This window comes from Sitophilus oryzae, unplaced genomic scaffold (assembly GCF_002938485.1).
Source record: "Sitophilus oryzae breed Bouriz unplaced genomic scaffold, Soryzae_2.0 scaffold_41_pilon_pilon, whole genome shotgun sequence".
Taxonomy (NCBI): domain Eukaryota; kingdom Metazoa; phylum Arthropoda; class Insecta; order Coleoptera; family Curculionidae; genus Sitophilus; species Sitophilus oryzae.
The window spans coordinates 2,469,493-2,486,731 of NW_022146996.1; the positions used below are offsets into that span (position 1 = coordinate 2,469,493).

Sequence of the window (17,239 nt, forward strand, 5' to 3'; positions counted from 1 at the left end):
TTACTTGACCCGTACTTCCACTTGGTCTTAAGAAGGTTGTGTAATTTATTTTTACATTTTTTAGTAAAAATGAGTTGTAAATTGTGTAGTTTAAAATTCGAGAAAAAATATATTTTTTTGGAAATAGATTTGTATGTCTGGAAACGTTTTATCTATTTTCAATCTTTCTATAGTTAGTGCTAATTTTTGACAAATTTTATGTCAGTTTTTAGCAAATGACGTCTAGAGACTGACCTTGCCAAAATTATCATCGATTGTCTTTCTCCACCCGTCTTTGTCGCCGTTTTTTTCGATCGTATATGGTATCTTTCCAAATGTTTGTGCACAGCGAAGTGAGCAAGTATGAGTTAGTAGTTTTGTAGTTTTATTCAGTTTTATTTTTATTGATCTGTTACCTTAGGAACTATCGCTTCCCTCTCAAACGGTGAGTTTGAAGTTGCTATGACGTTTGTTACGATTTAACAGTTAAATCTCTGGTTAAATACTCATGTGTCACATTTATATATTCCTACCTATTAAATAAACTTTATTAAATATTTTCAATTGAAATGCAGTGGCAGAGTAAAAATGTACCTCAAGGGGGTATTTTACAACCGCCCAGAGCTAGCTATAGTCCAGAAACACACAACTTTCTTAAAGGTATGCTTCATTATTATAAAATTTTAAGTTTGGTGAATAACTATTTACTTTTCCATCGAATTTATATGTCATTGTTTGCGTTTCTAACTAAAATTAAGTAAGATTCTTAGTGACTGACTAACTAACTAATCAATTTGCATCAATATAATCGTTACTTGCTTTTAAACACATAAACATCAATTTGTAAAATAACTATTGTTAGATGTCTTCCTCTGAGACACATAATTTTAATAAACATCTGTTGTTTGTTCTTCCATTTAAAATGTTTTATTATACAAGGTGAGTCTATAAGTGCACCTTATTTGTGCTGTTTGTGCAAATATTTTCAGGGCTGGTAGAGATAAATAAAAGAAACATAATATATTCTCTATACCGTGTTTCAAATAAGTCCAAAATAACCGAGTTATTAAAGTTTGAATTTAAAAAAAACTGATTTATTTTTAAAATTTTTAAAAAGTTTTGCCACCTAAATCTTTCTGTATTTGCATCTCTTTTTGTGCCGTAATATCAAATATTAAGAAACTATATCGTGGGAAAATTTGCGGTGAACAGGAAGTATCTAAAATTTTTTCTAAAATATACAGGAAAATTTAAACGAAAAAGCACGATTTTCAACATCTCTTTTTACAAAAAAAAATCATAGACGTGTTCCTGTGGTCGAAATATACCACCCCTGAAAATATTTGCACTTATTTAAGACTCATTCTGTATAGTTTTACCACTATTCTTTTATTAAAACACATTTATATCCACTGCTTAGGTATTGCCTATTTTTTTTTCGTTTGAGTCATGGCATTATCATACAAGATGCCAAATGTAGAAATTAGGAAAAGTTACGCGATGAGAATTATACCAAAATTAAAACACGTATACATGACGAAGCTGCTGCTGTACGAGAAAAGAGAGAATTTCTTTCTACAATCTGTAAGAAAGTATATACCTGAAAAGCTAAAAATAATGTATTTCACAGCTTGCTTGGGGCCAGCAACATTGGGCCAGCTGAACTGAATGAATCAGGAAGTCTTAAAGTTTCTCAAAACCGTGATTGAAAATCGTAGCATATTCAAGATCAAATTAATTACCGTTATCGATAATGGAAATAAAACAGTAGGTAGAACCCTGTGAAACTGAGTGATTTTCTAGTAAAAATTCAGTCATGGCCGACCCGATATTGATTTTTATAAAAATTTTGATCAAGACAATTTCAATATTTTCAAAAAATCGGAGGCAAAAGAGATTTTTTCGCCCGAGCGAAAATCACCCTTACTTGGGGTGATTTGACCCTTATCCAGGGTGTCCCAGAAATAAGTGCAAGTATTTTAAGGGGGGTAGATTTGGCTAAAAGGAACATTTTTTCTCTTTATGGTCCAAAATAACCGAGTTATTTTACTTTGAAAATTTAAACAAAAAATGATTTTTTACTTAAATTTTCAGAACCACTGGATCTTTTCTCTATTTTCATTCATGTAAATTTAATCTACTACCTATGTTGCCAGTTTATCAAGAAATTATGTTTCCTTAACTTGAAACAAAAAAAATTTCCAAAAATTTCTTCAAAAAATTCCAAATTTTCGCAAAAAAAACTGATAGGCGTGTTTCTGAGGCCGAAATATACTACCAGATAAAATACTTGCACTTATTTCTGGGACACCCTGTATATTAATAAATCAAATATGTTTCTTCGTTATGATCATTTTGTTTGTGGATTCGGGCCGGTTGCCTGTTATTCCCGGGTCGGTTTCCACTTCCCCATCCACCCCTGATTTGCTGTAATTTTTTGGATGTTGGCTGTCGAAATCTTCTCTGACTCGTCCGAAATTGACTGAACATATACCGTGCTGTCATTTTATATTTATTAACAAGGTGTTTCAAAAAATGGGGAGATTCCCACGGGAGATTCCTCACGTAAAAATATGATTTTTTTTTCATATCAACATAGGTCCGATTTTGCTTTGTTACGTAACTACCGGGTGTTGGAAGTCTTAATATTTTTTCGATTTATTATATATAATATTTATTATTAATTTTCTTCCAAGTACTTTTAGCGTTTCGAATGAAATTTTGAGGGTAAGAGTTACTATAAATGCGACATATTTTAAAGCTAAAAAAGTGTCGACATATTCACCAGGGAGGTGCATATGAGTTATCACTAGAATATTTTTCTAAAAAAAAGCTTGTACACCACTGACTTTTTTTCTCTTGTTAGCGAAATAGTGTAAGGGGTTTAATGCCGACTAAAAGTTATCTCTTGATATTTTGTGGATTTCGGCCTCCTTGATGAAATAAATGCAATTTTATTAATTTGCCTTGATCCAAGTCTAATAGCAACCATTAAAAAAAATAATATTGTTACGTTTTTCGTCGGTTCCGTGTGGATCGAAAGTCACCATTTATTTAAACACTATTTATTTAACACTAATTAACAAAAACAATAACGATAAAAGACTTATAGAACTATTTACAAACGATTTATAACTACGAATTTATTTTGAATTTTAGCGCGTCAACTGCACTGGTATATTTATAACTGCCCTGTAGGCCACCGCTGCCGGTTTTATACCGACAGGTAAAGAACTCTAGAATTATCTATAGATCGTTAGGTGCGTAGAGAAGGTTTCAACGTTCTCGTTTGTACTAGTCCACTCCAGTGGGACTCGATTCTCGAACGAATGAATCATTGCGGTGTCTGTGCGATGTTAAGGTCATCCGAGTGGCGGGCCATATTGTGAGGCAATGAGTCCACACCGGCCCGCAACACTGCCCCCTTCTTAGGGGCAATACTGTCCCGAGATGGCTTGGTGAATGAAGGTATTTGCAAAGCTGGCCCCTGGTACATTGGTGAAGTCTGGTAGAAATAGCAGTCTACAGTTTTTCTCTCCTCGATCTCAGCTTTGGGTTGGAGCAGCAAACGAGGATTCGGATTCCCGTAAATCTGAACAAGACTTCAATCATGTTCCGGATTGTACAATCCTCAAAACCATCGAGTCCACACGCCAGCTTCGGAATGGCTAATCGTGCAAGTTGTTGTTTAGCAGGGCTTCTCAGTTCACAATCAGGGTCTTCCATAGATTGAGATAAGTCGGCTTACTCGGGGACCATTCCTTGGTGACCAGGTAGAAGATGTGTCTTGCTTGACCATGTGCATTGTCGGTTAGCCTCAAGACGTGCTTCCAACCTCTGATCCTGTCGGCGTAGTTCTCCTCGATCACCGCCCAAACTTCTCATTGAACGTCGCAGCGATTCCTCTGGACATCCGCAAATCTCGAGCCACACAATGAGCGAGCGAATAATCAGAGGCACGGAAAAGAGGTCCCAGCTCGATGTTCTGTGTCGAAGTCAAATTCTTGTAATCGTTCAATCCATCTAGCTACCTGCCCTTCAGGATTCTTAAACTGCAACAGCCATTTCAAAGCAGCATGGTCTGTTCTTAACAAGAACTTCTTCCATAGAGATACTTGTAGAAGTGTTCCACTGCTTTAACTACTGCTAGTAATTCTCGTCTGGTTACACAGTAGTTCCTTTCCGGTTTTGACAAGGTCTTACTAAAATAACCAATTACTTTTTCTTGACCATCCTGGATCTGAGACAGAACGGCGCCTAACCCAACATTGCTAGCGTCGGTATCCAATATAAAGTTTCCGTTGCCAAGAGGATAGCTAAGTATGGGCGCACTAGTCAGGGCCTTCAATCTTCGGAATGCCTCGTCAGAATCTGAGTCCCAAGAGAAACGCCTTTCGTCTTCGGTAAGTCTGGTCAATGGTTTTGCGATGGTGGCGTAACCTTGTACATAGCGGCGATAGTATGTGCATAGTCCCAAAAAGCTTCGTAGTTCATGTTTGTCTTTGGGTATCGGCCACTCTTCCACTGTCTTGGTCTTCTGTGGATCTACCGCAACTCCCTGGGAGGAGACTACATGGCCCAAGTAGTGTGTACCTTTTCTTGACACAGATGACATTTCTTGGGGCTAAGTTTCAAACCAGAGCTCCCTAGTCGCTTGAAAACTTCTTCCAAATTCTTCAGATGATCGTCAAAGGATTTCCCAACCACTATGATGTCATCCAGGTACACGAAACAGGTAGTCCAGGATAGTCCCTTTAACACAGACTCCATTAGTCTCTTAAAGGTAGCTGGCGCGTTGCACAATCCAAAAGGCATGACAGTAAATTGCCACAGTCCGGAGCCCACCGAGAACGCTGTTTCCTCTCTGTCTTGGCGCCATGTCGACTTGCCAATATCTTCAGATCCAAAGTAGAGAATATCGTCGACCCCGCCAGCGTGTCTAGAGTATCGTCTATCCTCGGCAGGGGATAGCTATCCTTCTTTGTAACATTATTGAGCTGCCGATAATCAACACAGAACGTGGTGGTACCGTCTTTCTTCTTTACTAGTACTACCGGCGATGTCCACGGGCTGTTAGATGGTTCGATGACACCCTCTTCTTTCATTTCTCGAAGGATTTTGTCAGCTTCTTCACGTTTGGCGAGCGGCAGTCTACTCGGATTTTGTTTGATTGGTCGTGCATCTCCGGTGTCAATTTTATGTTGTACTAAATTGGTACGACCTCTATGTCCTGCTTCTCCTTTATCAAACACATCTTGATACTTGATTATCAGGTTTCTCAATTTTCTACTATCTTCGGGAAATAATCCCTTAACGTTTACTAACTCCTTAACCATTTTGTCCGGAATTTTTGAAATCGAAACTTTGGAGGCTTCCACGCTTCGAATGACTGAGGAGGCCGAACAACAGTACCCTAACAGGGTTCCCTTCTTCAAGGATACAGAATGATAATTCGTGTTCATTACTCTTACCGGTACAGACTTCTTCGCTCGTAGCAGGGGTTTTCCAACAGCGACCCCTCGTCCTATTTCGCTGTCATGGTTCCTTGGCTCCAACAGAATAATACTCCCATTATTCGTTTTACCTTCCAGGCGACCATCCAAAAATATCTCACAGCGCTCAGGGATCGAAACATCTTCTGCTACTACCACGCGAAGCGTCTCCTCACATTTTCGATGTAGAACCACTTCTTCTTCATTTATTTTCAAAATTTCTTGTTTGAGGTTTAGTTCAAAACCTCTAGTGGTCACGATGTCCATTCCGAGAATAAGTTCATCTTCGATGTCTGCTACTAACACTCGATGATTAAAACAGGTGCTTCCGATAACAAAATTAAGATCTACCTCTCCATGGATGAGAGCGCAGCTTCCTGTAGCTGTACGTAGTCGCCATTGTGTTGTTTTAATCCTTTTTGATGTTTTAAGGATATCCGGCCTGATGATCGTTTTGGTCGCACCCGTATCCAACAGCATGGTCCGTAACTCTCCATCCACGAAACTAGCCACAAAAATGCTGTTGAACTTGTGTTGTAGCGATGCGACTTGAACAGTTTTCGTTGGAACCTGTTGGGTACTGCTCCATATGTGTCCCTTTGATTCGACACTTGGCGAAACCGAGTCCACGTCTTTTTCTTGACAGTGACTTCTTACGTGTCCTGCCTGGCCGCAATTCCAGCAACAAGTCGGTCCTTTCTTGCCCATGTACTCCTCCATGACTTTCCGTACAATGCTTTCCACGGATTTGTCGGAACATTGGTTGACCGCCCGTACTCTCACTAGAGACCGAGAACTGTTTCGCGGCCTCAAATTCTAGGGCACGTGCTAAAGCATCCACCAAGCGCGTTGGGTGGGCTAGAAGAAGCGCTTGCCTTGTCTCCCTGTCACGTAAGCCATCGGAGAATGTCTGTACTGCCAACCGCTCCATAACATTCTCGGGCGTAGCAGGATACGCAAGGCGAACCAGGCGGGCTACGTCGGCTTCAAACTCCTGCAGAGACTCATTTGACTTTTGAATGCGATTTTTTAGCTGTGAATGATAGACATGTTCCAAATGAGCTTGGCCGTACCTCATTTCTAAATGTCGTACCAATTGCTGATAATCTCCCTGTTCCGATGGTGACAATGTCTGCAGAATATCAGTCGCATCTCTCGCAGTGCGACAGTCAAAGCGGTAGCCTTTTCAGCGATTGTCCATCCGTTCGCTCGCAGCGGCCTCAAACTGGCAAAAATAATTGGCCCAAGCGGTTTTTCCGTCAAACTGTGGAGGCTTAATAACTGACTTTGAGATATACTTATTTTCGACTAGTTTCGGTGCCTCTGATGTTTCTTGACATTTTGGTGAATTGGCCTTTTCTATTTCTTGTTTTAAAATTTCGATTTTTTTATTTACATCGTCCTCAATCTGTGCTATTTTGTCTTGTGTATCTATTATCTTTTCTTCTAAGTCCCTGGAGTTTTCTGTTATCTTGTTGTATAAACTTTGTTCTAAATTCAATATTTTATTATTGAAGTGTTATTTTGTCTTGTAGCTCCGTAGAATTCTCTATAATCTTTTCTTCTAATTCCCTGGAATTTTCTGTTATCTTTTCTTCTAAATTAAGTATTTTATTATTAAAGCTGGCCTGTATGTCTTTAGAATTTTCTGCGATCTTATCTTCCAAAATATTAATTTTATCACTGATTTTCTCTTCTAAATTAACTTCCAAGTCAATTATTTTACTATTCAAATTGTTCAAGTTGTCGTCTAATTTTGAGAATTCTCTGTCATTTTATCATTCAAATTCTCTTCCAATTAATCATTTTACTATTCAAATTGTTCAAGTTGTCGTCTAATTTTTGAGAATTCTCTGTCATTTTATTTTCTAATTTTGTAGGCACGAGTCAAGGTCACCTTCCAACTCAAAGCAAAATGTGTCAGGATCCTCACCTTCCTCCACCAAAACGTCTCTCAGTCTAGCTTGCAAAATGCTTTTCTTTCCATCTGTCTCGCACTCTCTCTCTTCCAATATACATTTCAGTTCGGACACTTTCAAGTCTTTCAACAATTTTTTCAGAGCCATGGTCAGTCTTTTTATTTTTCTTGTCTATCACACACGCCACACTTGTCACCATTTGTTACGTTTTTCGTCGGTTCCGTGTGGATAGAAAGTCACCATTTATTTAAACACTATTTATTTAACACTAATTAACAAAAACAATAACGATAAAAGACTTATAGAACTATTTACAAACGATTTATAACTACGAATTTATTTTGAATTTTAGCGCGTCAACTGCACTGGTATATTTATAACTGCCCCCTGTAGGCCACCGCCGCCGGCTTTTATACCGACAGGTAAAGAACTCTAGAATTGTCCATAGATCGTTAGGTGCGTAGAGAAGGTTTTCGAATGTTCTCGTATGTACTAGTCCATTCCAGTGGGACTCGATTCTTCTCGAACGAATGAATCATTGCGGTGTCTATGCGATGTTAAGGTCATCCGAGGGCGGGCCATATTGTGAGGTTAGGTCGAGTCCACACCGGCCCGCAACAATATCATTAACTTGCGAAAGTTTTAAATAAGTACTTATTGATTCCCCATCAAAAAATATGCAAAAAAGTTCCTATAAATATGGGTATGGAAATGCATAGTTTTAGAGTTACAGGATGTTAAAACTTTTTAAAATTCGTTTTTTTGTAATTATCTTAAATACCATTATTTTTTTATTTGAAATTGCTGTAGGTTGGACTAATAGTAATAATAACTAATAGTAATAATATTTAATAATAAATGAGATAAAATATATAATTTATAAATTTTATTTTTATTTTAATTTTATTAATTGTGATAATAAAATTGCGTTTATCTCATCAACGAGGCCGAATTCGACAAAATATCAAGAGATAACATTTAAATGGCATTAAAGGGACTACACAATTCTGATATCAAAAGACAAAAAATCAGTGGCGCACAGGTTTTTTTTTGGCCGTTTTATATGCTCGTCCCTGATGAATTAATCGACACTATTTTAACATTAAAATATGTAGGACTTATAGTAATTTTTACCCTCAAAATTTCATTCGAATCAGAAAAAGTACTTGGAAGAAAATTATATAATAAATCGAAAGATTATTAAAACTGTACCACCCTGTAGCTATTTATCTCCCCACGAGAGATGGCACATGTTTTTTGAAACACCCTGTATATAAAATTGGGTCCAATGAACTATCCACACAGACACAGGATATTTGCATTTTTATTTTATCAAAAATTTTAAATTGATTATACACTGAATTTCAAAGTATTTTAATTTAATATTGATACTATTTGATGTATATTTGACGTAATAGAGAATTATTAACTCATGATTTGACATGACAGAGACAGTAGGAAAGACAAAGTTGCTATGTTCACTGAATCATCTGTAAAATTTTTGTTAACAGATAAAAAAGAAAAATAACAAAAGAATGAAACCAAAGCAATCAAAACACACTCATAGCATGTTTTGATTGCTTTGGTAAAAAAATTGCTTTTGTTTGCTCGAGCTATAAATAGACATCAACCTAACTTAGGTCTACCGGCCTCTAAATATTTATTCGTTTAATACTCTAAAAAAATAACTGTTATGATAATCTTCGAAATCTAAATATCTACTTTTAATAGTTTTGATGGAAGAAAGTAGAATGTCAGCGATGCAAAGACGAAAGGTAGACTATATATTACGGAATGGGGAACCCTTGCCACCTTTACAAAGAAAAATGTCGCGGCCAAAAAACAACATACCAGAGGTTACTATACGACCAGGCTCTTCCAAAAGGAGATCCAGAGAAGCTATTCTTTTATCTGGGGCATACGAGAAAGACATATTTAGGGTAAGATTTAACTTAACTGGTGGTGAATTTTCTCGTGGTGAATTTTTGTACCGCTTATGGCGTGCTGGGATCCGACGGACCCCAATTTTTTTTGTGAACAAACAATTTCATTAATTTTCAACAAATTAATAAGAACGGACACAAAAATTAAGTAAAACGCATTTTTTAGGAATTTTTGACAACAGACCCATACAGCACACTTCGTCCCAGGGACGTACATTTTATGTCCATTTTACGTCGGTACGTCCCGGGACCTATTAGGGACGTACTATGTACGTACAAAAGTATACGTACATAGTACGTGCCCCATGTACGTACTATTTACGTACATTGTAGGACATCACTACGGACGTACATGCGAGTACGTACTACGGACGTACATGCGAGTACGTACTACTGACGTACATGCGAGTACGTACTACGGACGTACATGTGTTGTTAACAAAATGTTATTTAATTTTAATATCATGACTGGATTATTTTGGTCAGATATACCCAATAATAATGAATGGATTGGATCAGTGGATCTTTTCTAGGCTAACGTTAATTCAAGTCACTCTAACCTCACCTACCTCTACTTCTTTTATTAATAAATCTAACCCGACCGCTATAAAAAATGATTTCCTAAATTGTCCAATGACCATAATGCATGACAGCCTTTGAAGAAATCTGATGGGTTAAAAATGCAATATATTATGTAATCAAGCCTATAGTTATTAACGTAATAAGGCCGATAAACAACAAATAACGGCCGGGCTGAAGTTTGTGATCCGAGGCGATAGCCGAGGATCATAAGCAGCCAAGGCCGTTATTTGTTATCGGCCGTGTTGCGTTCTAGATTTTTCGTCATACTGCAGATTTTTTAGAGCAATAAACACTACTATTTAATAACAAATTTTATTGAACAATAACACAAGTAAGGATAAAAAATACATAATGTCTTATACTAAAATTCATTTTTCATGATAATGAACATGGAAATTAAAAGTGCACTTGTTGTTCTTAGAAATCTGTAATCCTTCCCAGGGATTTACAGATTTTATAGAAGAAGATGATGCTACTGAAGAATGGCAAATATTTGTATCCACTAAAGACACATTATTTTTGGAGCTATCATGAAAAAAGTTGATTTGTTATTTTCATTCTTTGGAAACTGATTTTTCTATGTAAGTTTCTGCCACTGTTGAAGACTCCCATCCTCCTAGCTCCTTTAGCGATAGTAAATCACCACCATTTTCGGCGAGCATGGTTGCTGATGATCTACGAAATGAATGCCCTGTATAACGTTCTGGATTCTCCAAGTTCAAAAATTTTGCAATTTTCTGCGGTACGCTCCCCTGATGGTATGTATACCGACGATTTGCTTAACACACTTGCCTTTCTTGTAACCAATGAAAAATTTTGGATTGTCAAAGTTACGAGGACGCAGGTTGATGTATTTTTTGTATAAACCATAGGCATCAAACGAAAGGCCCGTTTTTGGAATAAGAAATTTCCTATCTTTCTTATTTTTAGTATTTCTTAATGAGACAAGAATATTTTTCTCCGAATCTTCGAAATCATCAACTGTGAGTGACCAAAGCTCGCTGCGCCTACAAGCTCAAGAATACCAAGCACCAATACAATTTTTTTCGAGTAACCAGGTGTAATCATCGGCATCCAGTAGAAAATTATTTATGTCATTCTCCGACAGAACTTTGGCTTTTTTGGTGAATAACCTTCGTTTTTGCGCCTCAGAAACATGAACAGTTTACCAAATCTATGAACAAATATAATTTAGATGAGTATGATTAAATATCGAAGAATATAATGGCTTTTTTACCTTGATATGTCGATGTTTTCATATACTCTCAACGCAAGCTTCAGCATGGATATCTTTGTCCACAGTGATGTAGGAGAATACATTTCAGACATTCTTTTTAGCATAAGCCAGCAATACCGCTTCATTTACGCTGTTTATACTTCTATCCTGCCGCCACTTCAAAAAATTGTCATATTCCTGCTGATATCTCTCTCTGGTTATAGTCGGAAGTAAATTTTGAGTAGCCGCAGCCGCTTCCTCCTGTATTTCCAACGAAATTTCTCGCGACATCTCGCTATGGTCTATTTTCCCAATTTTTGAAAAGTCCAACTGACAATAAATAGTCATTGTTGCAGGTGACAGACGTTACGATTACCTTAGAAACTTAACGGCCGCCGGCCGTTATGATAACGTCCGGCGGACGTTATATGCATCTTTTCCATTCTGATTTTGCTTATGTTATAATAATATAACAATATAGTATGACGAAAAAGGAATATTATGCAGTCCTATGTTTAGATTTCCCGCTAAGTTATTCGTTCACATTCGAGTCTTGTCGGAATCGGAAGTCGGGCGGTTTCTAATGACGTTTTCGATTGGCAGAGCTAGAGCGCACGTGCGCACTCAGTGTAGTTCCATCTTTTATTAATCAACGTAAAAAATAAAAACAACAATACACTGAGTGCGCACCTACACCGATCCAGTTTTCGATTGTGTTGTGTGTCATGGTGGCCGTAGGTTGTTTGGCTTTCACCACAGCTTTCACCTTGTTTTCTTTTGTCGTTGCCTTCGTTGCTCGTTGTTTCAAGGTAAGTGAAAGTGTAATAATATAATCTGACTATTTCACCTAGCACAGTCACAACCTCGAATGATTGAGAATCAGCTCATTCAATTTTTTCAAAACAGAGGCAAGAATTAGATATTTGAATACTTAGTTTTCTTTTTGTATTTTTTAGTTAGAAGCAGGCCAGACTCACGGGTGTATCAAGACATAAGGGATGACCCTGTACCTGAGTTTTTATATTAATAAATTTTTTAAGGTGACTTCCATTAAATTATTTCTAATTAAATTCCTAGGTCGTATACGTCGTTGAAAAATGTACGTCCATAGTACGTACATTGTACGTCCATAGTACGTACGTTGTACGTACTTTCGATCATTTTACGTCCAGTTTTGGTCCGGAACAAAACATAAAATGTACGTACCTGGAATGTACGTACATGCGACGTACATAGTACGTACATTGCCACGTCCCAGAGACGTACCGGAGACGTACAGAGCGTTGGAAAATGTACGTCCCCGGTACGTACATAGTACGTACCTGTACGTACTTGTACGTACTTGTACGTACCAGGGACCTGACGTTCGTCCCGCCATTACATACCAGGTACGTACATAGTACGTACCGTGGCTGTATGGGGAAATATAACTTGGCTAGGAAACCCATAGAAATTAAAAACATATATATTTTATTATTATTAAAAATACAAACAACTGAAATGTGAAGCTAAAGTAATAAACATAAATTATTTTCAACAAAACTGCAAACCTTGAATGTACATCACTTTTTCAAATACAGTTCATGCTAATATAGGATCTGCATTTGCCGCACATGGATCGTACACATTTGATTCATGAAATTTTTGTTTTTTGTCATTTCTTGGTTGAGATATGGTTGACATATACCATATCTTTTCCTCTTCTGATATTGATTGTTCAATTTTCTCTCTTCTATAAATAACAGATTCAGAATCGGAGTTAAGGTTACTCTTCGGAGAAAAATCAATGTCTCGATAATCTTCATCTCACTTAAGCCTCTTTAAGTTCATCAAACCAATCAATTAATGCTTTCTCAAAATTAGCGTCCCAGCGAGGCACACTTTTTAGACTACGCACTATCCTAATAATGAATCACTCTTGGCGTGGTGGTGCCACACAGACCCCATGAAGCTTTAGCTTCCGCTGCGCTGGTAGGAACGATACTTGATAAAATCAAATGCATCTTTAACAGTTGCATATTGGTACTCTAACTTAAAGGTAAATGGCGCGCGAGGCCTAATTCTTAAACGTAAACATCTTACAGAGGTTTAAATAGTGCTTGGGGTCTGGTTTGGTTTTGGTTAGGTACCCACCACGCTAGTTGAAGTTTAAAATTTATATATTAGCGACTGCTAATATATATGTAAACGCACAGTGTACACTGTTGCAGAGATGGCCACAACACATGACTTTATATATGAGACATGGCACACTATGCTTTTTTGTCGCAGCACTGATGCCGCGGCGCCGGCGCAGTATAGTTTAGTCCGGTGGTACACTGCGCTTTTTTGCGGCTGCTAAAAAGATACGCAGAGATCGCGACAACACACTACGCATTTATATGATACATGTTACACTATGGGTCTATACAGGGTGGCGCACCTCATTCGCCTCGGTTGATTATACGAAAACGGAAAGATGTAGAAACAACATATTTTATGGGTATATGGGAGAGGCAATGTGCACAATTTAAAATTATTTTGAAATATACAGGGTGTTTCAGAACTAAGATCCATACCAAAGTTATATTTTTTCTTATAGAAAACCCGGTATTTTATTTAATTTTTGTATTCTTGGGCCTAAAAAGGCATTTATTATAATATAAGGATTAATTATGTTTAAAATTTTTGGTTTTTCAGATATTTACAGATATTTAAATTTGCATGCTACAATAGAATATATTATTAACACCTTGTACATTAGTTTTCTGAATTAATTCTTATGCTGAGTTTAAAGTCAGAGAAATAAACTTTACTGAAAAATTGTACTGTTTTCCTTAATTTATACGGGGGTATCAAAAACTGCTGATTATTTAACTATTAACTGCTGATTTATTTTATATAAAAACTTCCTTATTTTAAATGCAACACCTTGTATATTTTAAAATAAATCGAAGCAGATTCAAATGCTCTTTCAAACTATATTAAGGTTTCCTATACCTATCTAATTCAGGTTTTGAATAAAAAGCGATTTTTAAATAAAATGGCAACCAAGAGGGTTAGTGTCATCATGGCAAGTTTCTAGTGACAGTTAGTAGCTTCAGATTCAAATCAGATTCAAATGCTCTTTCAAACTATATTAAGGTTTCCTATACCTATCTAGTTCAGGTTTTGAATAAAAAGCGATTTTTAAATAAAATGGCAACCAAGAGGGTTAGTGTCGTCATGGCAAGTTTATTAGTGACAATTAGTTATATTTTCAAAAAATATAAAAAAGTAATAATAATTTATTTTTATATACTACAATATCATAATTTTAAAAACTCGGATAAAAGCATTTTAAAACTTCGAAATATAATAGCTGAGTGAAAAAGATCCCCAATTTGAACTTTTATCTGGTAATTATCAACGCTGCTAAAGTTACGCCTCCAGTTGATGACGTCACGCATCGTTTACGTCACAGGAGGATGGGCTTGATATTTCGTCGGTGCCGATGCTTGTCGCTCATGCGTAAGGACATCTCTGGTTTTTGCCATTTACGCGTCGACTATCTGGTTTTTCCCTTGTCTAGCAAATAACCAAGCTGTAATGTCTCTGGGACTAAGCGTGTTATTGTTTTGTTTTTTTCTCGAATGACGCTGACATTTGCCTAGAAAGTTGTATCGCTATCTTAATTTCCATAAAAATGTGACATATCTGGTTTTTCCCGTGGAGCCTTCATTTGTCCACTCCATTTATTGCTGAAGGAACGATTTAGGTATGTTGCCAATCTCGAAGTTATAAATGTAAATTTAATATTATATAATCTATTATTATTTTAACGTTTTAAATATCCGCAATTAACTCGAAAAACACTACGATCTGGAAATAAACGGGACATACGCTATAACAGTACAATTATGTGCGCAGTCGTTTGAGCGTCTCGGCAAGTATAGCTAAGACTACACTTTGTCCGAATAATTGTGATGCTTTGACTCGGGCTAGGTTTACCGACAGAGAGTGAGAACGCGACGAGTGACAAATAATTACACAAGGAAACCGTTCTGACGACATGGCGAGTATATTCCAATAACAAATGTTTGTCAAGCACACGAGTCGTGAGAACTTAACAACTTTTCGTGAGTCTGCTGCGTTTACTATTATCACAGTTTATACTTCCTTAAACTGTGCTATTATCGTCCTCTTTTGTCGGCCCTGTGCCATCAATTGTCATTATTTCTCGTAAATTGTCTTCATGTCTTTTGTACAGGGTGTCCAATTTTTATGTGTTTTATGGGGTTTCTCATTTATGAGTAGAGATTTAAACCCATTGTAGCTACGAAACAAAGCATAATCGGCCCTATGTTGGTATAAAAAATAAAACTTATTTATACGTGAGGAATCTCCGCACGAGAGATGACACGTTTTTTGAAACACTCTGTATAACTTTTTTTTTAATATATTATTGAATTTTAGCCAATTAAACCAGGTATGGACAGAGAACGAGAAATTGAAAAACTGGCAAACAAAATGGCTTATAGAGAAGACGTACATGTTACAAAATCAAAAGTATTAAAGAAATTAGAAAAAGAAAAGGTCGAGCTTGCTGCAAATCGATTTGATCAACGTGAGTTATTAATGGATTAAGACATTATTAAAACTTTACATACAATATTAATGAAAATATCACTGAGTTTAAGTTTGAAGTAAAATTTTTAAGTAAAATGCATAAATAATCTCATACTCATAATTTTGATTTTATTCACCATGTGTATGAAGTGGTATTTTTACAGCATGAAATAAATAGATTAGTCAAGTTTTATTCTTTTCAGTGGTGCAAGAAATCAAGGAAAGAGAAGAATGGTTGAAAGAAATGGATGAGCTGGGCGAAGGTAACAAATATAAATTGATCATTGAACAGCAGATTCAGAATAAAGTTCGGGAAATGGATAGATTAAAATTATCTGCTTTGGACTAATATTGCCATCGTAACTTTTATGATTTTATATCTAAATATATTATGAAAATTATCAAAGATATTTTATTTTAGTAATATGTCTGGTTATCTTGTCTTCTGTTGGAGGGCAAAAATCTTGCAAAGGCATCACGACTGGTGTTTAGTTGTCGAGGTAATGTCGGATTCTTACAGAGTAAAAAAAAACACCTCATTTGACTCTACCATTATTATATTACCAAACTGATATATAATGTTTTTTACGTTTCACTGTTTATGAGATATAACGTTGCTAATGTCGCGGGCTACTGCGCGAGCTTGGAGGGCGCAGCTGCATGCCGCTCGATCTATTGTCGTGTCCGCATTCCAGTACCTCTGGTCCGCATTCCAGTACTAACTAGTCGATCAGCTGACGTCTTTCGGCAGTGTAGATGCGAGGGTTTTGACATGGTTTTGACGTAGTAAGCATTTTTTTCGTGTGCGGAATAAAAACTTTATGCCGGTAGGTTTTACAGCTTTGCTACTGAAAAATAGAATTGTAGAGAATTGAATTCTCTCCATTTTCTGTTCTATCAAATTTTCTTTTTAGCCTGAAAATAGAATACAAAATTTTTTTTCAGTTTCTCAAAAACGCTACCGACCTTCAGTGTATCCAAAAACGATCAGAGAATGTTATAACGATCTTCAGTTCAAGTGAACATCGTAATCCACGCGATGGTAATAGTCTAAGAGCTGGCTACATAAAAAACCTTATCATCGTTACATGGCTAATTTTTTGTGTGAAGTATCCTTTTGTATAGCCATTATGAAATAGTCATGTCCGCCAGCGCGATCCCGGGGCTTAAAACGGGGGCGGCCAATCGAAAGGGTGAAATTTTGACACTAAAAATATTATAAGATACATGAGTTATAATTGCGAAAATAGCTTTTATTTATTATTAAGGAACGTGGAAAATTGTTGGCAGACATTTTTCTAGTCGCTAAAATGCCGACAGACAACGCTAAAGAGGCATGAAATTTTAAAAATTATTGAAAAATGAAATTTGAAGAATGAAAAAAATCATTGCATATTTGCTGCCGATTGGTGGAATGTCATATTTATTTATTTTAAAAGCCGTATGCAAAAGGGCAGACAAAAAGATCGTGGCTCAATCAGCTGCAGACAGTTATCAAAAGCGCGATATTACTCTAGCCCT

General features: G+C 36.6%; 1 protein-coding gene across 1 annotated transcript; it reads left to right on the forward strand.

Annotated features, from left to right (window-relative positions):
* The first annotated feature begins 445 nt into the window (after positions 1 to 445).
* LOC115885762 (UPF0193 protein EVG1 homolog) lies at positions 446 to 16,116 on the forward strand. The gene is made up of 4 exons (XM_030904772.1): positions 446 to 639; positions 9,122 to 9,330; positions 15,566 to 15,716; positions 15,922 to 16,116. Exons 1-4 carry the CDS (start codon positions 549 to 551, stop codon positions 16,065 to 16,067), a joined length of 597 nt encoding a protein of 198 aa, XP_030760632.1. The 5' UTR covers positions 446 to 548; the 3' UTR covers positions 16,068 to 16,116.
* The last annotated feature ends 1,123 nt before the right edge of the window (positions 16,117 to 17,239 follow it).

Bases quoted from the DNA above. Each gene is read 5' to 3' on its own strand.
- LOC115885762 (XM_030904772.1), top strand. From the start codon at position 549: ATGCAGTGGCAGAGTAAAAATGTACCTCAAGGGGGTATTTTACAACCG. The intron at 640-9,121 runs GTATGCTTCATT...TACTTTTAATAG, and splicing joins AACACACAACTTTCTTAAAG to TTTTGATGGAAGAAAGTAGA. The intron at 15,717-15,921 runs GTGAGTTATTAA...TATTCTTTTCAG, and splicing joins TGCAAATCGATTTGATCAAC to TGGTGCAAGAAATCAAGGAA.